Here is a 24,445-nt window from a genome sequence, read left to right as displayed (position 1 = left end):
TCGGTATCTTGATTGGTATTGCATTGAATCTATAAATTGCTTTTGGGAGAATGGACATTTTGATGATATTGCTTCTTCCAATCCATGAGCATGGAAGATTTTTCCATTTCTTGGTATCCTCTTCTATTTCTTTCTTTAAGGTTTTGTAATTTTCATCGTAGAGATCTTTAACATCCTTGGTTAAGTTTATTCCAAGGTATTTGATTGTTTTTGTAGCTATTGTGAATGGGATTGATCTTAGAAGTTCTTCCTCAGCCATGGCATTGTCTGTGTATACAAAGGCTGTTGATTTTTGTGCATTGATAACTCCCCTCCTGAAGGGATCTACTGGTCCTATAGATTATTCTATGTCTCAGAAGAGAGAATTACTTTCCTCCAGAGAAGGTTATTATACAACAGTAAGCATGGTTTTTCCTCAGCCTCTTACTTTCTCCCTTCTTATTTGATGCCTTGCATGTGCTCCTACCACATGATGTCTTTTGACATGTTATTATGCAGCTGACACAAAACCTGTGATTTTGGACATCCCATTGATCAGAATCATGAGCTAAATAAACTTCTTTCCTTTGTAAAGTACCCAGCCTTCATTGCATTTTTTAAAAAGATTTTATTTATTTCAAAGGCAGAGTTGCAGAGGCAGAGAGAGAGACACACACACACACATACAGAGAGAGAGAGAGAGAGGTCTTCCATCCTTCCACCAACTGGTTCACTCCCCAGATGGCCGAAATGGCTGGAGCTGCTCCAATCCACAGTCAGGAGCCAGGAACTTCCTCCAGGACTCCCATGCAAGTGCAAAGGCCCAAGCACTTGGGCCATCTTCTGCTGCCTTCCCAAGCCATAGCAGAATGCTAGATTGGAAGTGGAGCAGCCAGGACTTGAACCAGCATCCATATGGGATGCCGGCGATGCAGTCTGGGCTTTAATCTGCTGTGCTGCAAGTGTTGGCCCCTGTTGCATTTTTACAGCAACAAAAACAGACTAAGACACTACCTCAATGTACCCTTCAGTAACCACCTTTTCTGGGTTTTTCAGATTACCATAAATGTCAGTTTCTATGCTTACTAAACTTTAAGTTATATTCTAGGGGTATTTATACAACTACCTAGTTTTCATCAAAGATCCATGACCTGTTATAACCTGTTTCTTAATTTAACAGCATTGTAGCTTCCACTAAACAAAATGAAATATCCTTAGGCCTCAAACAGGAATTAGATTTAAATTTTTATTCTGTTGCATGATGTATAAGTATCATGACTCACTGAATACTCTGAACTTATTTTGATAGCTGATCAAATGATTATAACATATTTTTGATTTACCCCCATATAACTATCCATAATCCAGCAAGTCATTTATAATTCCATACTTAGCATATTTTTATAGTCTAGAAAATATCTACACATAGAGCCAAACTTCAGGACACTTCCATAAATGTTACAGATCCAAAATTGTTTTGATGGATCATAATATGTTAAAGTTGAATCAGGATGGAGTAAGCGCATGGTCCAATGGTTAAGTCACCTCCTGGAATGCCTGCATCCCAATGGGAGTGCCTGGATCAAGTCCTGGTTACTCTGCTTCTGATCCATGTTCCCACTAATGTACACCATGGAAGGTGGCAGGTATTGGCGCAAGTAGTAAGGTCCTTGCCACCAAAGTAGGATACCTGGATTAAGGTCTGGGCTCCTGGATTTTGCCTGACCTGGTTCTTGCTGCTGCAGGCATTTCGCGAGTGAATGAGCAGATAAGAAGATGAAAGTGCACTCTCTCTCTCTTTCTCTTTCTCCTTTCTTTTTTCTGTCTCTCCTTTCTCTATTTCTCTATCTCTCTCTCTTTCTTCTTCCTCTCTCCTTCTCTCCCCACCTCTGCAATTCAAATACAATGAAAACAAATTTTAAAACTTTTCATTGAAAAAAAGACAACACCAGGTTGATGGTGCAATTGCTGTATGTACATCAATGTGGAAATCAATCCTTTTTAGAATCTCAAGGCACTGAATTAGCCAAACTTGTGGCTCTCTCTAGAGAAAGGAATCTCAGCCCTGGCACTGCTGACATAGTGCTTTGAAGTACTGTAGGATGTTCAGAAGCATCTGTAGCCATTACCTACTACAAACCAGTATCAACTCCACTCCAGCTGTGAGAACCAAAATGCTTCCAGGTATTTTGTGTATTGAGCAGAGGACATGGATACTGTTAAACATCCTACAATACACAGGACGGTTTCTTACCCTGATACCAGAAATTAATAATTGGCCTAAAATATTAATTTCTCAGAGGTTAAGAAACTCATATACCTGTTGAGTAAGCACTCAGATTCATTTAGGTGATATACAACTCAATCTGATAAAATTGACCTCTAGTAGAGTATGTGACTTTATAATCAATGAGATTTCCACCTTCTAGAGGGTAAATATCACCACAAAACAATGACCAAAGACATTAAAATCATTTTATATTATTCCAACAATAGGAAGTTTCTCTGTTTTCAGAAATGCAAGAACTAGACTTTAACCAAAACAAAAGTAACTTAGAAGTGGTACATTTCCAGTCGAAATATCTTTTCTTCACTGGTCTAAATTTTTTAACACTTAAAATCAAGGTGCTTCACTGCATAAATCTGTACATTTCTTTACATGTTGTTGCTTGGTACACGGCTATGTATTTGAATACAGCAACTTCATCAGTATGTTTTGACCAGAATCCAACAAGTTGGTAGCATACAATGATTTGTTATGTCTGTAATGTAAGATCTTTATTGCCTTTTGTAGTAAATCCTATGTTGGTTTGATCTTGCAAAACTAATACATCCTTCAGAATTATATCAAATTTACTACTTAAAGGGAAATTCTGCTTAAAGGCCATATATGATCTATTCAAATAATTGGAGTTAACCTAGGTAGAAATACAGAATCATTGAGGGAAAACATTGACACCCTTCCTTTACTCCCAAGGTCCATGGCAGGCTTGCAAAGTGGGAGCATTCTCCAGAAAATAAGTACAAAGAAACTGATTGATAGAGGCAGACTGTTCATATCTTAGATGTATTGACTGCTGATCAATAGGACTATAGATAGAGATATGGTTTTGAAATAATGATACTTTAGATGTAACATTTGGCTCCAGGAAGACATGTATGCTGTCTGAGGAGAACACTGTTGCACCTATACCTTGTAGGTCCCACAGAGGGCTTTTAAATACACAAAACCAAGTGCTGGCTCTACTTGTAGGGAAATTAGACCATTATTTTGAACTACTTTTTTAATTCTCCTAATTTTACTGATCATTTGTGTATATCTCAGTTTTATTTCAAATACTATTCTATAGCTGATGTCATGCCACAAGTTGCAGCTAATGATTCTGATGGAAAAACTGAGAAAAAGCGTAATAACCACCACCACCAAAAATTCAGTCTCACTTCTTCTTCAATTCCTGGCAGTTATACAATCCAGCCAATACATAGAGGGCTCTCCTATGACCTGGTTAAAGACTGCCTAATGTGAGGACTGGAAAAAAAAAATTTCAGTTGTGTGCAGGAGGATCTGTATTTGAGTGAACCAAGGTGCTGATCTACCAAAAAAAAAAAAAAAAAAAAAAAAAAAAAAAAACCCAAAAAACTATCAAACCAGACTCGACTGGTTGTGAGCCGATGCCTTCGTTCACCAGCAAGCACTTTCAAGCCTGTCTAATCCCTGACTAGCCCTCCTTTACTCTAATAAAAGTCCTTATTTCCCTTCAGTTTGAATTAGACCCCATCATAACAAATTCTATACAATATTACAAAAAGTCTGATTTCCCTTTGAGGTGTCTTCCTTTTGTGAACATAAACACTACATAAATTCTTTTTGTTTTGTTTTTTAAAATAAGGTAAATTACGACTTCTTTTAATACTGATAAACACTAGGCAAGACTCAGCTGAAAAATCAAGTTTAGATTTTTTCCTAGAGAATTAAATAATAGACCTTGGAATAATCAGACTTTAGTAATTAAGAAAAAAAAATTATGGTCATTACCGCCTCCAATTAACGCTTTACACTGCCTTGTGGTGGATTTGCAAAGTCCATCATGACAGAAGGAATCACCGCCATCACAGTATTCTCCATTGCGCACATAAGTGTCAGGCATACAGTTTGGGAGCCGCCCATTGCAAAATTCAGGGAAATCACATTGTTTATCAACAGGGTCCCTACATTTTACACCCATTGGTTTTACCTAGGAGGGAATAGGAATTTAAGATAAGGTTACATATTGATGATACTTCATTTTTTTTTGTCTCCAAACTGTTAACAGCAATAAGACAATCATCTTATTAACTGCTTAAGGCAAACAGATTTAGATGATTCAATTTCTTGTGTATTAAAAAAATTGGGTAATGGTCAGTAGAAAAGCTAGGAATTCAAAGATAAGTACAATTACAGAAATCAAAGAATGATAGAAAATGGAGTTAATGAAATATGTTTCTTCTAACCCATTATAGCTATGTTCACACTAGAAGCTTATGATTTCTCAGTCCATCAGTCATAATGCAGAAATCAGCAACAATCTTCAAAATGAGTCCATATGGTAAACATTTTTAAATGTAGATATGTTTAAAAGGAGATTTTTATAATTATTTTATATTTATATTTATTTTATGTATTTCATAAATACAGATGTAAAGCAGTGATACTTTATACCCTAACCCTCCTTCTCAACCATCTCCCACCTTTCTCACTCCTCCCTTTCTTATGATTTCATTTACTTTTTACAATGTTGTGCTTCAGTTCATTTTATCATCACAAATGTAACCCTTCACTAAGTAAAAAATTCAACACACAGTAAAAATAATAATAAAAAAATCCTCAATAGCAGAGACAAAGGCTGCAAAGAAGAATCCCATCACAAAGTGGGGGTTCCAAGATGGCAGAACAGTGACAGGGTAATCTGATCTAGGCTCGACGAAATTAGTAGAAAAAAAGTGGAGAAAGTGCACTCTCAGGGAAAAATTGCAGGGAAAACTGCAGTGGGAGGTCCTGCGACACAACAAAGGACCCAGCAGCTTGGATCCAGAGAAAGCACTGCTCTGGTGAGCAAGCTGAGGTCAGACTGCACAGCCCCCACCACTGTTGATGCAGGTGGAGGGAGAGCCTAGTGGACTACACTGTCTTTGAGTCCAGCCCAGAACATTGAAGAGAACAGGATGAATGCTCATCCAGAGGGAGAAAAAAAAGGCAGTGTATCTCTCTCTCCCTTTCTTCCCAAATCCAAGACACAATGGTGCCCTATGGCCAGCTGTGGGAGGGTTGGTGTCACTTGGGACATAAGCAAGTTGCAGTTGCTAGTGAGCCTGAACATTTTCTCATGTGCCTGTTGGCCATTTGGATGTCCCCTTTTGAAAAATGTCTATTGAGGTCCTTGGCCCATCTCTTAAGTGGGTTGTTTGTTTTGTTGTTGTAGAGTCTCTTGATCTCTTTGAAGATTCTGGTTATTAATCCTTTATCTGTTGCATAGTTTGCAAATATTTTTCCCATTCTGTCAGTTGCCTCTTCACTTTCCTGACTATTTCTTTTGCCGTACAGAAACTTCTCAATTTGATGCAATCTCAATTGTTAATTTTGGCTTTGACTGCCTGTGCTTCTGGGGTCTTTTCCAAGAAGTCATTGCCTGTGCCTATATCTTGAAGGGTTTCTCCAATGTTCTCTAATAATTTGATGGTGTCGGGTCGTAGATTTAGATCTTTAATCCATGTTGAGTGGATTTTTGTGTAAGGTGTAAGATGGGGGAATATCTTCATGCTTCTGCATGTGGAAATCCAGTTTTCCTAGCACCATTTGTTGAATAGACTGTCCTTACTCCAGGAATTGGTTTCAGATCCCTGATCAAATATAAGTTGGCTGTAGATGTTTGGGTTGATTTCTGGTGTTTCTGTTCTGTTCCATTGGTCTATCCATCTGTTTCTGTACCAGTACCATGCTGTTTTGATTACAACTGCCCTGTAGTATGACCTGAAATCTGGTCTTGTGATGCCTCCAGCTTTGTTTTTGTTGTACAAGATTGCCTTAGCTATTCGAGGTCTCCTGTGTCTCCATATGAATTTCAGCATCATTTTTTCCAGATCTGAGAAGAATGTCTTTGGTATTTTGATTGGTATCACATTGAATCTGTAAATTGCTTCTGGGAGAGTGGACATTTTGATGATATTGATTCTTCCAATCCATGAGCATGGAAGATTTTTCCATTTTTTGGTATCTTCTTCTATTTCTTTCTTTAAGATTTTGTAATTCTCACTGCAGAGATCTTTAATGTTCTTGGTTAGGTTTATTCCAAGGTATTTGATTGTTTTTTGTAGCTACTGTGAATGGGATTGATCTTAGAAGTTCTTCCTCAGCTGTGCATTGCCTGGGTATACAAAGGCTGTTGATTTTTGTGCACTGAGTTTATATCCTGCTACTTTGCCAAACTCTTCTATGAGTTCTGATAGTCTCTTAGTAGAGTTCTTTGGATCCCCTAAATAAAGAAACATAACACCTGCAAAGAGGGATACTTTGACTTCTTCCTGCCCAATTTGGATCCCTTTAATTTCTTTTTCTTGCCTAATGGCTCTGGCTAAAACTTCCAGACCTATATTGAATAGCAGTGGTGAGAGTGGGCATTCTTGTCTGATACCAGATCTCAGTGGAAATGCTTCCAATTTTTCCCCATTCAATAGGATGCTGGCCGTGGGTTTTTCATAAATTGTTTTGATTGTATTGAGGAATGTTCAAAATTTTACACAATTTGCTTAGAGTTTTCATCATGAAAGGGTGTTGTATTTTATTGAATGCTTTCTCTGCATCTATTGAGATAATCATATGGTTTTTCTTCTGCAGTTTTTTAGTGTGGTGTAGAATTTTCAAAACATATGCTTACACAGTGACTAGGGTTAAATTCTATCAATTTTATTGTGTTGTTCAGGGAGCATAAACACAGACTATGTATTTGAAAGATTTCTTATCTCTCTGATTAGATTCCAAAGAAATCCATAACTTTAAAATTATCCTGCTTTGAATTTTTCCTCCTACTTTATTCATTCTTTTTTGCAAGGCTCTCAATGTGTCTACATCTTATTTCAACCAAGGCTCGTTTTCTTCTCCACGGGCAGACCAGGTATGAATGGGTTTATGACTTCACCAGCAGTGATGATTCCATCAGTAAGAAAGTACTGGGTATATCAGAAAACTTATAGTTCGGGCTACAAAACTTCCCACTGGTGGGCCCAGGGACTAATGAGAATCATGTCTCCCTCAGTAGCCTCAAACAGACTTGCTTATATATCCCTCATAATATGTGAATATGGTTTATTCACTCAAAAGATATCTTCCTTTGGTAGAGCAATGTCAAAAAAATTGGCAATGTCCTATAAATATGGCATGAATTGGGGTACTGGATGTCAGTTTGTTTAAAAGTGTTGTTAGTGTGTATAATTTAAACTGCATTGTATCCAATAATGGAAATCGTAATGGGATTTGCTTTAAATCAAGTTAAACTTTTGAGGGTGTGTGTAAGTCATAAGAACTTTTGGGGAATGACTGTACATTACATTGGCTTCAAAACATACACACATAAAGACATGCAGAAGTCTGAGCATAAGTAATGAAATATGTTTAAATTTTAGTGAAGAGGCATGAGTGTAGAGCAGCAGTTAAGACATTACTTGGGGCAGGGGGGTAGCAGCGATGTGGCACTTCCAATGCAGCTCTCTGCTAGGGCCTGGGAAAGCAGTAGTAAATGGTCCAAGCCTTTGGGCCCCTGCACCCACATGGGATATCCAGAAGAAGCTCGTGGCTCCTGGCTTCATATCAGCTCAGTTCTGGCCATTGCAGTCATTTGGGGAGTGAACCAGCAGATGGAAGTCCTCTCTGTCTCTCTGGCTCTACCTCTCTCTCTGTCTTTCAAATAAATAAATCTTTAAAAAGTTTATATATTAAAAAGACAAGGATATATTATAAATCATTATGTCAATTAATTTCACAGTTTAGATTATACCATAAATAACAGATACTAAGTACCAAAGATCACTCAAAAAGAAATAGAAGAGATGGACTGTATTTCCAGAAATAATCTTAAATTTTTGGGCCAAATCTGAGCAGCACAATGAAATATCTCAAATCCCTCCCATCCCAGAGTATGAATCAATCATACCTTGGTCCAGGATATTCATGCTGTGTATACTACCTACCTGACAGAACGTAACTTTGTAACTGTCTCAGTTTTCAGATGGCATGATTTCATACTACCCAGTTTTAGGTATATACTGGGGACCTTGATAAAGGGGCGACTACTGCATTCCAATTCCATTTGTTTTTTTTACTGTGTCATAACGAGACATCATTTCAATAGCACATCTATAAACTTACTTTTCCGTTTTAGAGGTAGCACACTTCAATCATACATTGGATCGTATTTCCATCATTTCAATATTCTTACTTTAAAACCTTTCAAGTTATCATCTTAGTAGATGTTCCCTGTGGCTTACAAATATGTTCAAATCACTGTGTTTCTCTGTTACTAATGTTATCCAACTCTTGAGTGCAGAAGAGATAGACTATTATTAGAAACTAAGTCCTCAAGGGTGTTAGTTCAGGTATATGTTGATCGTGGAGACAACATAAAACACAGAAAGACTTGTAATTAAGCACAGAAATGGGAAGTCCATGCAGGCATTGGGCACCACTTGGGATGCTTGTCCCTTATATCAGAGTGTTTGGGTGCATTCTTCCTGCAATTTTTTTTTTTTTTTTGGACAGGCAGAGTGGACAGAGAGAGAGAGAGAGAGAGAGAAAGGTCTTCCTTTGCCATTGGTTCACCCTCCAATGGCCGCAGCGCACTGATCCGATGGCAGGAGCCAGGTGCTTCTCCTGGTCTCCCATAGGGTGCAGGCCCCAAGGACTTGGGCCATCCTCCACTGCACTCCCTGGCCATGGCAGAGAGCTGGCCTGGAAGAGGGGCAACCGGGACAGAATCCGGCGCCCCGACCGGGACTAGAATCCGGTGTGCCGGTGCCGCAAGGCAGAGGATTAGCCTAGTGAGCCGTGGCGCTGGCCCTGCAATTTTTTTTTAATCACACTGTGGGGGGCAGCAAGTGATGCCTCACGTTGTTTAGCCCCTGCCAACCAGAGGGAGTTTCGAACTGAGGTCTCAGCTCCTTGCATGGCCCCAGCTGCTGCAGGCATCTAAGGAATTAACCAGTAGATGGAAGATTTCTTTCTCCCTTTCTCTCCACTATGTGTGTGTGTGTGTGTGTGTTTGTGTGTGTGTGTGTGTGTGTGTGTGTCTGTATTTCTGCCCTTCAAATGAAGAAATAAGAAAAAAAAATTTAGAGAAAAGAAGTGGGAAATTAAGGTGAGAGATTTAAAAATGCAGTTATACATGTGGGAGTACATAAAATGATAGATTGCTTAGTAGACTCAAATGTGGGAGTGGCTCCAACGTTGTTTGGGTATTTGAAAAAATATTGAAGACATTTAATTCATTGTAATGCTGAGATGTTACAAAATACACATTGCCCCTTACCTTACAATCTTTTGTACAGCAGTCTCCAGAGCCACATTGTTTACCGGATTTCAATGTACAAGTTGTAGGGTCACAGCATTTTTTATGTGTACAGTTCTATAAAGAAATGTGAAGTGTTACTTAATCATGTATGACTGGACAAATTTACAAAAAACTGTAACAGACTAATTTACAGAGAATACAACTTGTCTTACTTTCATAGTTTCAGTAATCTCATTCTTTGTATGAGACTTACAGAAACCAACATCTCATTCAGTAGTTAGAAAATAAATATGTGTTGGGTGGGAGGGAAGGTAGAGTGGGAAGTATCACTATGTTCCTAATTCTGTATATATGAAATACATGAAACTTGCATAACTTAAATAACATTTTAAAAATTTAAAAAAGGAATGTGTTGTCTCACTATATTTTGTATAAGTTGAACAATACTATAGAATGAAGCTAGAGAAAACAGTCATTAGATACTTTCAATACCATTTTATTCAAATATTTTATTGTATTCTTGCTGGTAATAATAAATTGCACCTGGCAGATTTATGCCCAAATAAATTCCAAAGTTAAATAAAGAATTTGCCACAAAATCACAAATGTTTACTATACTTGCTCCTTTTACTTGAATTCTTCACCACACTTGGAGAAAAAATGAAAAAGTTGACATTCTACACCTGCATCGTTCAATATGATCAACACTAGCCACGTGTACTTTAAATTTAAATGAAATTAAATAACTCAATTCCTCAGTCTTAGCTAGACAGACATATGTGACTAATGGGTGATTTGTTAGATAACATAGAAAAACATTTCGTGAGAACAGAATGTTCTATTGAAGAACACTGCACTAGAAAATTTGTGAATGAACGTTTGATTTTCTCAAATTGTCCATTTATATATTGGATCCATCACACAACTTTTTCTTTCTTTCATGATGAGGAATAAAGCTGATTTATGATCAAAAAGCAAATCAAGCTTACCTTTATGAATTGGGTCCAGATTTATCTTGTTGACATTTATTTAGAATTTCCTCTTTCTAGGTGGATGAGTAAATCAGGCTACTAGTTTTCCTTTTTTAAAGATTTATTTATTTATTTGAAAGTCAGAGTTACACAGAGAGAGAAGGAGAGGCAAAGAGAGAGAGAGAGAGAGAGAGAGAGAGAGAGAGAGAGGTCTTCCATCTGGTGGTTCACTCTCCAATTGGTCGCAACGGTCAGAGCTGCACAGATCGGAAGCCAGGAGCCAGGAAATTCTTCCGGGTCTCCCATACAGGTGCAAGGACCCAAGGACCTGGGTCATCTATTACTGCTTTCCCAGGCCATAGCAGAGAGCTGGATTGGAAGTGGAGCAGCTGGGACTCCAACCGGCGCCCATATGGTATGCTGGGGCTGCAGATGCCAGCTTTACCTGCTGTGCCACAATGCCAGCCCCTACTTTTCCTTTTTATGGCTTTCATGAGGGTTTTTTTTTTTGTATCAGGATTACAGTGGCTTCACAAAATGAGGAATTTATTTTGAAAGAAATTAGACTATTGCTTCAGAAGGATTAAACTTGATTAAAGTAACAAACTAGGAAAGTCTTTTTATGAGAAGTTTATAAAATGCATATTTAACTATGTACTAGGTCTAAGAAGATTCAGATTTACTGTTTTCATTGGGTACTTGTTTTATTAACATCAATTGTTCTTCAAGTTTTAGGCTCTGAGTTGTTTTCTCTTTTTCAATCCTTATATTGATTTTCAAAGCTTCTTTTTGGGTTTGGTCTGATCAATGTCTTCTGAAATTTTTCATTTTTTAGATTTTTCCAAGGGATCAAATTTTCTCAACATTTTGAAATGAACACTTAAAATATTTGTTTTTCTTTAATTTTCCTTTTCTAATGTCAACGTCTATACATTTCTATCTAAATATGGTTATAGCCATACTCATGTAATTTGATGTGTCTGATTTTCATAGTAACTTATATAACTGCAGGTAATTTAGAAGTATATTTTTCTACTTGTAAAATATTAGAGATATTCCAGCCATCTTAATGTTATTTATCTAGAGCTTTATTTCAATGCACTAAGTAAATTCATTTCTAACTTTATTTTTTTAGTGACACATTTTGATGCTATGTATAAACTGCTGGGTAACAAAAGCAAGTTGCAGAAAAACTCATAGGACATCGTAATATGTATGCCCAAAAACTCTACACAGAATTACATTCCATATCAATGGACACATACATCTGTAAATATGTAATAAACCTCTGGAAAGCTAGACACAAAACTGAAAACAATAGTTTTCTAACAGCTAGAAGTGATGGATACAAAGGGAGAATTTTTGTTTTATCTGCCCTGTCTGGTTTCTGTTTTACAATGATAATACAAAGAGTCTCTTAAAAGTTCATGGAAACGTGTATTAGAAAACTACACATGTATATAGAAAATTTTGTGCTAAAATAAGCATTTCTTAACTCCATCTTTCACATAAACTTATTTGAAGTACCATGATATATTCATATATGACTGGTGTTGTTATAGCTATTTTTAAAATATAGTAAGTTTCACACACGTTAAATTTATAACCTTAAGTACTAAACCAGAAAAAAGATGTAGCAGAGAAAGAGAACTACAGACCAATTTCCCTGATGAACATAGACTCAAAAATCCTCAATAAAATCTGGCCAATAGAATACAACACGTCATAAGGAAGATCATCCACCCAGACCAAGTGGGATTTATCCCTGGTATGCAGGGATGGTTCAATGTTCAAAAAACAATGTGACACAACACACTAACAAACAGCAGAGGAAAAACTGTATGATTATCTCAATAGATGCAGAGAAAGCATTCAATAAAATACAACACCCTTTCATGATGAAAACTCTAAGCAAATTGTGTAAAATTTTGAACATTCCTCAATACAATCAAAACAATTTATGAAAAACCCACGGCCAGCATCCTATTGAATGGGGAAAAATTGGAAGCATTTCCACTGAGATCTGGTATCAGACAAGAATGCCCACTCTCACCACTGCTATTCAATATAGGTCTGGAAGTTTTAGCCAGAGCCATTAGGCAAGAAAAAGAAATTAAAGGGATCCAAATTGGGCAGGAAGAAGTCAAAGTATCCCTCTTTGCAGGTGTTATGTTTCTTTATTTAGGGGATCCAAAGAACTCTACTAAGAGACTATCAGAACTCATAGAAGAGTTTGGCAAAGTAGCAGGATATAAACTCAGTGCACAAAAATCAACAGCCTTTGTATACCCAGGCAATGCACAGCTGAGGAAGAACTTCTAAGATCAATCCCATTCACAGTAGCTACAAAAAACAATCAAATACCTTGGAATAAACCTAACCAAGAACATTAAAGATCTCTGCAGTGAGAATTACAAAATCTTAAAGAAAGAAATAGAAGAAGATACCAAAAAATGGAAAAATCTTCCATGCTCATGGATTGGAAGAATCAATATCATCAAAATGTCCACTCTCCCAGAAGCAATTTACAGATTCAATGTGATACCAATCAAAATACCAAAGACATTCTTCTCAGATCTGGAAAAAATGATGCTGAAATTCATATGGAGACACAGGAGACCTCGAATAGCTAAGGCAATCTTGTACAACAAAAACAAAGCTGGAGGCATCACAAGACCAGATTTCAGGTCATACTACAGGGCAGTTGTAATCAAAACAGCATGGTACTGGTACAGAAACAGATGGATAGACCAATGGAACAGAACAGAAACACCAGAAATCAACCCAAACATCTACAGCCAACTTATATTTGATCAGGGATCTGAAACCAATTCCTGGAGTAAGGACAGTCTATTCAACAAATGGTGCTAGGAAAACTGGATTTCCACATGCAGAAGCATGAAGATATTCCCCCATCTTACACCTTACACAAAAATCCACTCAACATGGATTAAAGATCTAAATCTACGACCCGACACCATCAAATTATTAGAGAACATTGGAGAAACCCTTCAAGATATAGGCACAGGCAATGACTTCTTGGAAAAGACCCCAGAAGCACAGGCAGTCAAAGCCAAAATTAACAATTGAGATTGCATCAAATTGAGAAGTTTCTGTACGGCAAAAGAAATAGTCAGGAAAGTGAAGAGGCAACTGACAGAATGGGAAAAATATTTGCAAACTATGCAACAGATAAAGGATTAATAACCAGAATCTTCAAAGAGATCAAGAGACTCTACAACAACAAAACAAACAACCCACTTAAGAGATGGGCCAAGGACCTCAATAGACATTTTTCAAAAGAGGAAATCCAAATGGCCAACAGGCACATGAAAAAATGTTCAGGATCACTAGCAATCAGGGAAATGCAAATCAAAACCATAATGAGTTTTCACCTCTCCCTGGTTAGAATGGCTTACATACAGAAATCTGCCAACAACAGATGCTGGCGTGGATGTGGGGAAAAAGGGACACTAACCCACTGTTGGTGGGAATGCAAACTGGTAAAGCCACCATGGAAGTCAGTTTGGAGATTGCTCAGAAACCTGAATATAACTCTACCATAAAACCCAGCCATCCCACTCCTTGGAATCTACCCAAAGGAAATTAAGTTGGCAAACAAAAAAGCCGTCTGCACCCTAATGTTTATTGCAGCACAATTTACGATAGCCTAGACCTGGAATCAACCTAAATGCCCATCAACAGCAAACTGGATAAAGAAATTATGTGTATGTATTCTAGAGAATACTCTATAGCAGTACAAAAATATGAAGTCCAGTCATGTGCAACAAAATAGAGGAATCTGGAAAACATCATGCTGAGTGAAGTAAGCCAGTCCCAAAGGCACAAATCTCATATGTTCTCCCTGATCGATGACAACTAACTGAACACCTAAAAGGAAACCTGTTGAAGTGAAATGGACACTAGAAGGAACAATGTCTTGATCAGCCCTTGTCCTGACTGTCGAGGAACAACTTACTATTTTATTCCTTTTAGTATTTTTTTTTCTACTTAGTACCATTGTTTGGACTCTTTCATTAACACACAATTATTCTTAGTGGTTTAAATTTAACTGAAAAGCAATCCCTGTTAGATGTAAGAGTGGGAATAAGAAAGGGAAATTATGTATAGTTCGGCACATGTTCACTCAGACTTACCCCTAACAGTAGAGACAGAAATATTCCAGGGTATTCCAATTCAATCCCATCAAGTTGACATGCTATCTTACTTGTTAAAGTGATCAGTTTAAGTTCATAACTGATCAATAAGATAGAATTAAGTGTCAAAGGGATTACATAAATAAGACCAGTGTCTGCAAATAATAATTGATAGAATTAAAAAGGAGAGAATGATCCAACATGGGAAGCAGGATGTGCAGCAGACTCATAGAATGGCAAATGCCCTAAACAGCACTCTGGCCTCAGAATCAGCCCTTAAGGCATTTGGATCTGGCTAAAACAACCATGAGAGTTTCACAGGCATGGGAAGCCAAGATTCTGTGGCAAAAAAAATAAAAAATGACCTAACTGAAAAATCTCTGTGAGTGAGATCCTAGTGGGAAGAACAGGCCATCAAAGAAGGCAGTACCTTTCTCTGAAGGGAGGATAGAACTTCCACTTTAAATGTGGCCTTGTCTAAACAAGATCAGAGTTGTTGAACTCAATTGGTTTCCATAGTCTTGGAAGCTCATGACAAAAGCCTTGGGTGACTAATGACGTCATAAATAAGAGTGTCAATTGTTAAATCAACAACGGGAGTCACTGTGCACCTACTCCCCATGTAGGATCTCTGTCCTTAATGTGTTGTGCTATGCGAATTAATGGTAAAACAATTACCCAAACAGTATTCTATACTTTGTGTGTCTTTGCAGGAGCAGTCTGTTGAAATCTTTACTTAGTAGATACTAAGTTGATCTTCTATATATTAAGATTATTGAAAATGAATCATGATGAAGAATGGGATGGGAGAGGGATTGGGTGATGGGATGGTTGCGGGTGGGAGGGAGGTTATAGGGTGGGAAAACCACTATAATTCGAAAGTTGTACTTTGGAAATTTATATTTATTAAATAAAAGTTTAAAAAAATAGCTGTCCCTAACTAGTGTGATGTGATAGCATGCAGTGGGTTCAATTTGAATTCCCATGATGACCAGTGCAGTTGAGTACCTTTCTCTATAACTATAGATCATTTTTTATGTCTTCTTTGGAGAAATATCTTTTAGACATTCCCCATTTCTAATATGGTTATTTTTGTTTCTGCTATTGACTTGTTATTTATTTATTTATTTATTTGACAGGTAGAGTTATAGACAGTGAGAGAGAGAGACAGAGAGAAAGGCCTTCTTTCCGTTGGTTTACTCCCCAAATGGCCACTTCGGCCGGCGCTTTGCTGATCTGAAGCCAGGAGCCAGGTGCTTTCTCCTGGTCTCCCATGCAGGTGCAGGAGCCCAAACACTTGGGCCATCCTCCCCTGCCCTCCCAGGTCACAGCAGAGAGCTGGACTGGAAGAGGAGCAACTGGGACTAGAACCCGGCGACCACATTGGATGCTGGTGCCGCAGGTGGAGAATTAACCAAGTGAGCCACAGCGCCAGCCCCATCTGCTATTGACTTGTAAGCACTTTTCATAAATTTGGATATTGCTCCTTTTTTAAAAAAAATTATTTATTTATTTGAGAGGCCAAGTTACAGAAAGAGAGAGGAAAGACACATGGATGGGTCTTCCATTGTAGGTTCACTCCCCAAATGGCTGCAACAGCTGGAGTTGGGACAATTCAAAGCCAGGAGCTAGGAGCTCTTTCCAGGTCTCCCACATGGGTGGCAGGGACCCAAGCATTTGGGCTATCTTCCACTTCTTCCCCAGGCCTTTAGCAAGGAGCTGAATCAGAAGAGGAGCAGTCAGGACTCCAAGTGATACCCATATGTGATGCCAGCACATATGGGGCTTAATATACTATATTAAGTATATTAATATACTTACACTTAATTACTTATAATTAATTAGTATACTTAATATACTATATTAAGTATATTAAGCAGAGGCTTAATATACTATATACAGCACCAGCCCCTGGATATTGCTCCTTAACACATTAGTGTTTTGCAAACAATTTCCCTACTTGTAGGTTGCGTTTTTCATATTGTTGTTTCCTTTACTGTACTGAAGCTTTTAAGTCTGATATAATCCCATTTGTTTATTTTTGCTTTTGTATCTGTGTTTTTGGTGTAATATAAAGAAATCATTGCCATGCTCATTATCAGAAAGCTTTGCCACTGTATTCTCTTCTAGGAGTTTTATGGTTTCAGATCTTATGTTTACTTTATTATTATTATTATTCATTCTGTGTTCTCTTTTCTATATGATATGAGATAGGAATCTGATTTCACTTTTTTATTCCACATGGGAATCCAGTTTCCCACACAGCATTTATTGAAAAGAATATTATATCTCTGTTGTCTCTTCTCATTGTCCTTGTTCAAAATTAGCTGTCCAGGTATGTCTGATTGTAATTCTGGTCTCTCCATTCTGTTCAACTGATCTTTGTTTGTGTTTTTATGTAAGTATCATACTATTTCAATTATGACATTCTTGTAATAAAATTTTAAATCATGAACTGTGATACCTGTAGCTTTGCTTCTCAATATTTCATTGGTTCTTCATAATTTTTGTAGTTACATATGAAATTTACTTTTTATTCTATTTTTATGACAATGAAATTAGAACTTTAATACAGATTGTTTTGAATCAGTATATTGCTTTTTATAGCATAAACATTTTTATAAGCCTAATTCTTCTAATCAATGAACATTTTCCCAATTTGTGTTTTATTCAATTTCTTTCAACAATGTTTTCTAGTTTCCAGTTTACTTATCTTTCATCCTCTGAGTTTAATTTATTCCAAAATATTTTTGGCGCTATTGTTAATGGGGGTTGTCTTCTTGCTTTATCTTTCAGGCAGGTTATTATCTGTATCTAGAAATGTTACTAGTTTTTTATTGTTAATTTTATAATTTCATAAATTATGAATTCATTAAATACATATCTTAGTTTTAATCTTTTTTTTAAGAATCAGTGGGAGTTTTCTACATATAGCATCACATCATCTGCAAGTAAAAGATAATTTTACTTCTTCCTTTACAATTTTGAGTCCTTTTGTTGCTTTTTCTTATGGATTGTTCTCCCTGTGCTTAAAGTATCATGCCTAATGAAATTGATAACAATGAGCATACCAGCCTTATAATGTGTTCTAGTGGAAAAAAATTCATTTTTCTTCACTATTATGGATTTTCCATAATGGACTTTATTACTGTGAAAAATTTTTAATTAAGCTTAACTATTAAGAATTTTTATGAAGCAAGTGTGAACATTATCACATGACTTTTCGTCATCAATTGAGATGATTATTTTTTCTTCTATTAATGTGACCTATCACATTAATAGATTTGCATGTGCAGTCCTCCTTGCATGACAGGAATAAATCTTACTTGGCCATGATTTTTTTGGGTATGTTGTTTAATTTTGTTTGCTAATATTTTAGTGATAATTTTGCAACAGTGTTTATCATAAATACTGGACTACAGTTTACTTATTTTTGCAGTATCTTTGATTTTGGTTTTGGAACATGTAGGTGAAAATATTCTCTATAGCTCTGTTTTTTTCGGTAGAAAGAAAATTTTTAAAGATTTATTTATGGGGATGATGCTGTGGTGCAGCAGGTTAAAGCCCTGGCCTGAAGATCCAGTATCTCATATAGGTGCTGGTTCTAGTCCAGGCTGCTCCACTTCCAATCCAGTTCTCTGCTATGGCCTGGGAAAACAGTAGAAGATGGCCCAAGCCCTTGGGCCCCTGCATCCGCATGGGACACCCGGAAGAAGCACCTGGCTCCTGGCTTTGGATTAGCACAGCTCCAGCCATTGTGGCCATCGGGGGAGTGAACCAGTGGATGGAAGATCTCTCTCTCTCTCTGCCTCTACCTCTCTCTGTAACTCTTTCAAATAAATTAAAAAAAAGATTTTTTAATTTATTTTTTTAAATTTATTTGAAAGTCAGAATTACACAGAGAGAGAAGGAGAAGCAGAGAGGGAGCGAGGTCTTCCATCCACTGGTTCACTCCCCAATTGGCCCAACTGCTGGAGCTCTGTGATCTGAAGCCAGGAGCCAGGAACTTCTTCCGGATCTCCTACATGGGTGCAGGTGCCCAAGGGGCCATCTTATACTGCTTTTCCAGGTCATAGCAGAGAGCTAGATCGGAAGTGGAGCAGCCAGGACTTGAACCAGTGCCCATATGGAATGTTGGCACTGCAGACAGTGGCTTTACCCACTACACCACAGTGCCGGCCCCAAGGTGGGAAGAATTTTTAAAGTATTTGAAAAGATTACATTCTCATTTGAGTATTTGATAGAATTCAGCCATAAATCCATCTGTACGAGGATGGAAAGTCTTATTTACTTCAATCTCTTTCTATTTCTTCCTGATTAAACTTTAGAGGGTTATATTTTCTCGGGGACTTTGGCCATTTCTTCTAGATTGTCCACCTTGTTAACATATAATTGTTCATTATAAGTCTTACTTTTTTATTTCTGAGATATCTGTGATAATGTCTATATTTTCATTTCCAATTTTTAAAAATTATTTGAGTCTCCTCTACTTTTTCCTTAGTGGAAATAGATATAATTTGTTAATTTTATTTTTCAAAGAAACAAACTTAATTTGTTGATTTTTTTTCTGGTTTTACTTTTTTTTTTTCAATTTACATCCTCTTCTGATTGGTATAATTTCCTATCTTTTGCTTACTGTGGATTTGGCTCATTCTTTTCCTAGCACTATGTAATGTAGTGCTAGACATTCTGGTGCTCTTTTTTTAATATATGAATTTATTGCCATAAACCTTTTTTTCTAGAAACTTCTTTGCTACATCCCATTCGTTTAAAAGTGTTGAATTTTCTTTGCCATTTTTAAAGGATACTTTCAAGTTTCCCTTTTCTGTGTTTGAATCACTAGTTGCTCAGGAACATATTGTTGAATTTCCATGTGCTTGTAAGTTTTCCAAGATTCTTCCTGTTATTGGTTATTTATTTATTTTTGACAGGCAGAGTGGACAGTGAAAGAGAGAGACAGAGAGAAAGGTCTTCCTTTGCCGTTGGTTCACCCTCCAATGGCCACCGCGGCCGGTGCGCTGCGGCCAGCGCACCGCGCTGATCTGAAGGCAGGAGCCAGGTGCTTCTCCTGGTCTCCCATGGGATGCAGGGCCCAAGCACTCGGGCCATCCTCCACTGCACTCCCGGGCCACAGCAGAGAGCTGGCCTGGAAGAGGGGCAACTGGGATAGAATCCGGTGCCCCGACCGGGACTAGAACCTGGTGTGCCGGCGCCGCAGGCGGAGGATTAGCCTAGTGAGCCACGGTACCGACCCTGTTATTGGTTTGCAGTTAAACCAAGACTAGTGCACCTTCAATCTTCTTGAATTTCTTTAGTCTGTTCTGTGTTCTAAAACAGTGAATAGTTCACTTAAATTACATTGTATATATCAAGCCCACTTAACCTCAAGTTTAACCTGTAGTTTATGCAGAACTTTTTCCTTAGGCACATTTGTCTGGCTAATCTTTCCATTGTCAAAAGTAGTCTTTTTAAAATCCACTCCTACTATGGTATTGCTATCTCTTTGTGATTATTAAAAAATAATTTCCACTTTTAGTTGCTCTTATTAATATGTTCTTTTGAAGAACTGATCTTTTTATCATTAAATAATGACTTCCTTTGTAACGACAATATTTTTTTGACTTAACAAGTACTTTACACCTGCACTCTTGGTTTTGGATGGATTCTTTTCCAACCCCTTCACTTTTAGCCTATTTTAGTCCCTAAACCTAAAATGTGTCTCTTTTAGACATCACATTACCTCAATCCTTTTTGTGTTCGAAGAATTCTTCTAAGATTCTACTGAGAGGCAAATATTGTTGTGAGTAATCCCCTCAGTTTTTGCTTGTCTGAAAAAGATTTCATTCTTCCTCTGTTTCTGTAAAACAGCTGTCCTGAAAATGCTAACGTTGGCTGGCAATATTTTCTTTCAATACCTTTAATAAATAATCATGTTTTTCTCCTGGATTGTAAGGTGTTACTAAGACATCCACTGATTAATGGAAATCTCCTTGATGCTAATTACATCATAATTTTCTTATTGTTTCTAAAATTATCTCTTTGTCTTCCTCTTTTGTCATTTTAATTATAATATGCCTTGTTGAGGGACTGTGTCTTTCTGTGTTTCTTCTCTTTTGGGATTTTCCATGAATACAAATTTGTTCACTTGATGTTTTTCCAGATGGCTTGCCATAGCTTTTCTTTGTCCATTTTCACACTCTCTCTTTTTTTGGTCCTTTTATTTCAAAGCACTCAACTTCAAGTTCAGAGATTTTTTTTTCTGTTTGATATAATCTGCTTTTGAAACTCTATTGGATTTCTTAATAATTCATTATTTATTTTAATATTAATTATTTAAAAATTCATTTTGAAGGAATGTTTTTGTTTTTTATGATATCTGTGTCCTTGTTGAAATCCTCAAATCAGGAAATGTTTTTTTGGATTTCATTGACTTGTCTATCTTATTCTCCTGTACTTCCCTGGAATTTTCTTAAGGTTAATATTTTTAAATTCTTTACATGCAATTTTGACTATCCATTACTTTGGAGTCAGATGGTGGATAATTATTGTGGTACTTTGTGGTATCAGTTTTCCCTGCTTTTTCAAGTTTCTTGTGTTTCTGCATTGATGTCTACACATCTGGTAGAATAGTCACCTCCTGAAAATGCATGTACACTGGCTTTCAGCTGCAGATGGGGCCCTATGGTGTTGGTAGAGTAGTACTTGTTCACTCTGGCTATAGTTGGGGTGGGGGGTGGAGTAGTGTTGCCTCTGTGTGGCTCCTTTGGTTATGACTTGCAGTGATGACTGCAAATACCTCCATTTCATAGGCTGTAGCAACTGTTGTAGTAACAACAGTGACACCATAAGTTGATAGCATTCTTGGTAGAAAGATCCTTAGAGGTACCCATTCTTATTTTACCCACAGTGGTGAAATTCAATTCAGGAGATATCTCTTAGTGCCAGGTGTGATACAGCCTATAAGCAGCCACAGTTGTATTGTGCTGCAAGGCTCAATACAGAGTGGATGTGGAGCTGAGATTCTGCGCTAAGTGTCTTCCTTAACCATTGGAGTACATGTGACATAAGTGCACATTCGCTCTCTTAGGTATGGATTGATGCAATCCTATAGCCAAGCCTAGAACAAGGAAACTAAGGCAGTCTTCAGTATCTCATGCATTGGAGGCAGAGACACAGCTGTGACTCCAGTTGAGGAGGTTAGAATGCCAGACTGGAATTACTGTGTTATTTCCTCAATTCCACAGTAGCAAATGACAGATTTTTTTTTTTTTTTTTGCTATCCCAGTGATTACTGTCTATTGTCTTTGATATTAAGGGTATATCACTTCAACACTCAAGAGACTCTGTGCTCATTAATTTTAAATTTAGAGTCAGAGAGCAGAGCACAGATGTAACTTCAGGCACAGAGCCAACAAGGAAATACAGCAATTTAGGTATAAGAAGTGGAGGTACTATGTACTAGTGATCCTTAATCCTGAAGTGGTGGGAAACAGCCGTGGTTCAGACCCTGTGAAGCTGGACTCTGCAAAAACAAGGACCTGAAATTGTGGCATACAGCTGTAGCATGGGATCCGAGGCATCAGAAATAGTGCAGTGACAGCTTCAGTTCCACAGGGTTGGGGAAAGGAAACTCAGCAGTTCAGACTCCCAACATCTGGTCTATGTCCAGAGGGCAAGGCACTGTGACTGATCAGCACAAAGGGCAGAGGGTCTCTTTCCCTCGGGAGCAGGGTGTGGCATCAGCTCACTGTCTGGGGGAAGAGCTACTCTTCTAGGCCTGGGCTCCGAAATTTCCCAGCAGCAACTGGGATGGAAGCCTGAGAGCCACATGGCAGCTTGCTTCCAAGTGACAGGGAGTGCAGCACATTGCTGAGGATGGCATGCTACTGTGTCTGTGAGTGTGGTTCAATGATGGTAAAGTATCAGGGATACACTGGCCACTGGTCCCTGAAGCAGCATGTACTCCAACAGTGGTTCCACAATGCAGTAGACACCTTGGCAACAGTACATAATGCGTGCTTCTCTGGAGTAATGCAGCTGTGTGAGACTCAGGCAGTCTTCTAAACTAGGCTTAGGCCCTCCAAGGATTAAAAGCTTCTCAATACTAAAGATTACAGCTGTCTCCAGCAGTGACAGGAGCCATTGGGAGCCTTGTTTTACATTTTCTCCACAGGGAGAATTTGTTCCTGGTTCTGAGCTGATCTCAACTTTGTCTATGTTGCTGTGGGGGCAAGATATTTCTGTCTAATCTGTATGTGACCATCCTGAATTTCTGTGCTCTGAGAGTTTTCCACCACTTCCTTGCTATACTTAAACACTTTGCTTTAGTAACTCTGGTCAAAATACAGATTGCTATTTATTGTTTTGATCACTATTCAAATTGGGTAAAAGCATTAGGCACTTTCAGGAAGCCATCTCATTGACGATGCTACATCATCTTCATATTTTTGATATTTCCTTTAAGTGATCTATGTCATTTTAGAATATTTAATTGGTATTACTTGTAGAATAGAAATAGAAGACTTTCTCCATTACATATCAGCAAACAACACATTTTGCTGTCCCATTGGTTACAGCCTATTGTCTGTAGATGTCCTTATATGTTTTTAATGTCACACAGAGTGATCTGACTTCTAGCATTTTTTATTTTAATTTTAATGAATTAACAGATTCAATATGATTTGTAGATGTAAGTCTAAGAACATAGTGATATTCCCCTCCTCCCTCCCTCCCTCTCTCCAACCTTTCCTCCTTCTACACTTCTTTCTGTCTTTTTTGAGGAGGATTTTTAGATAACACATTTAAATTTACATTACATTTAAAAGGCTTAGTACTTCACTGCATAAGAGGTTTAATAAGATCCATATGCATTTTTGTTACTGTTTATTGTTAAGAGCATATTCCTTCAACACCTGACATAATCTTTGTGGTTATAATTTTTATATGTTCAGCTAATACATACTCTTAATAATGTCAGGTGACAATTTCTGGATAAACACTCTCTAGAGAACCTATTCTCCCAAATCCACAAATAATAAAATTTGGAGATTTAAAGGTTCCCATATTCCTCAAAGGATCACAGCTTTTTTTTCAAATCTAGTTTACTAAAGAGTGAGGTATTTAAACTTCTTTTATTACTATTTTACTCATACATAGCAAACTAAGAAAAAATTAAAAATTTTCACTAACCTTTATATTGCCACAGTCACACTGTTCATCAAGTTCCATTATACTATTGCCACATATTTTCCTTGGTCTGTCTTGCTTATAAACTGGCATTTCAAAAGGATCACTCTGAAGACAGTGAAGGCCAGATTGTGAAGAGATATATTTAAAGTCATCCAAACTACAGGTGCTAAAATCCTTTATACCCTTGGAGAATCTAAAATGCAAAAATTCATGTAATACAAAAATTATTGATACATATCTCTACATTTACCGTGATATGTTGTTTTCAAGATAGCTTTAAAGAGCAATATTCTGAAAACCGTATTGTGGAATACCTGGTTAAGCTGTTGCCTGTGATGCCAGCATCCCATATGAGCATCAGAATTCAAGTCCCAGCTCCATGCATCCAAACCAGCTTCCTGCTAATGTGCCTAGGAAAGCAGTAAAAGATGGCACCAGTGCTTGGGCCCCTGCACCCATGTAGGAGACCCAGATGAAACTCTGGGCTATTGCCTCCTGCTTGGCCTGACCCTAGCCATTTTGGCCTTTTGGGGGAGTGAATCAGCAGATCAAAGACTTCTCTCTGTCTCTGTCTCTGTGACACTCTGCTTTTAAAATAAATAAATGGAGGAGC

The 24,445-nt window shown here is 37.6% G+C and overlaps 1 protein-coding gene across 1 annotated transcript in view; it reads right to left on the bottom strand.

Annotated features, from left to right (window-relative positions):
• Nucleotides 1-24,445, bottom strand: part of LOC103352159 (disintegrin and metalloproteinase domain-containing protein 5) — a 114,066-nt gene that overhangs the window by 17,985 nt on the left and 71,636 nt on the right. The window contains exons 12-14 of the mRNA XM_051832399.3: nucleotides 23,833-24,025; nucleotides 9,534-9,629; nucleotides 4,016-4,214 (exon numbers count right to left, since the gene is read on the bottom strand). Of these exons, the coding sequence (XP_051688359.3) occupies nucleotides 4,016-4,214; nucleotides 9,534-9,629; nucleotides 23,833-24,025 (488 nt within the window). The remainder of the gene's footprint in view (nucleotides 1-4,015; nucleotides 4,215-9,533; nucleotides 9,630-23,832; nucleotides 24,026-24,445) is intronic.

The sequence above is a fragment of the Oryctolagus cuniculus genome, chromosome 2, assembly GCF_051225735.1.
Source record: "Oryctolagus cuniculus isolate XC-2025 breed Fujian yellow rabbit chromosome 2, ASM5122573v1, whole genome shotgun sequence".
Lineage (NCBI taxonomy): Eukaryota > Metazoa > Chordata > Mammalia > Lagomorpha > Leporidae > Oryctolagus > Oryctolagus cuniculus.
This window is presented reverse-complemented; position numbering and strand designations above follow the sequence as displayed.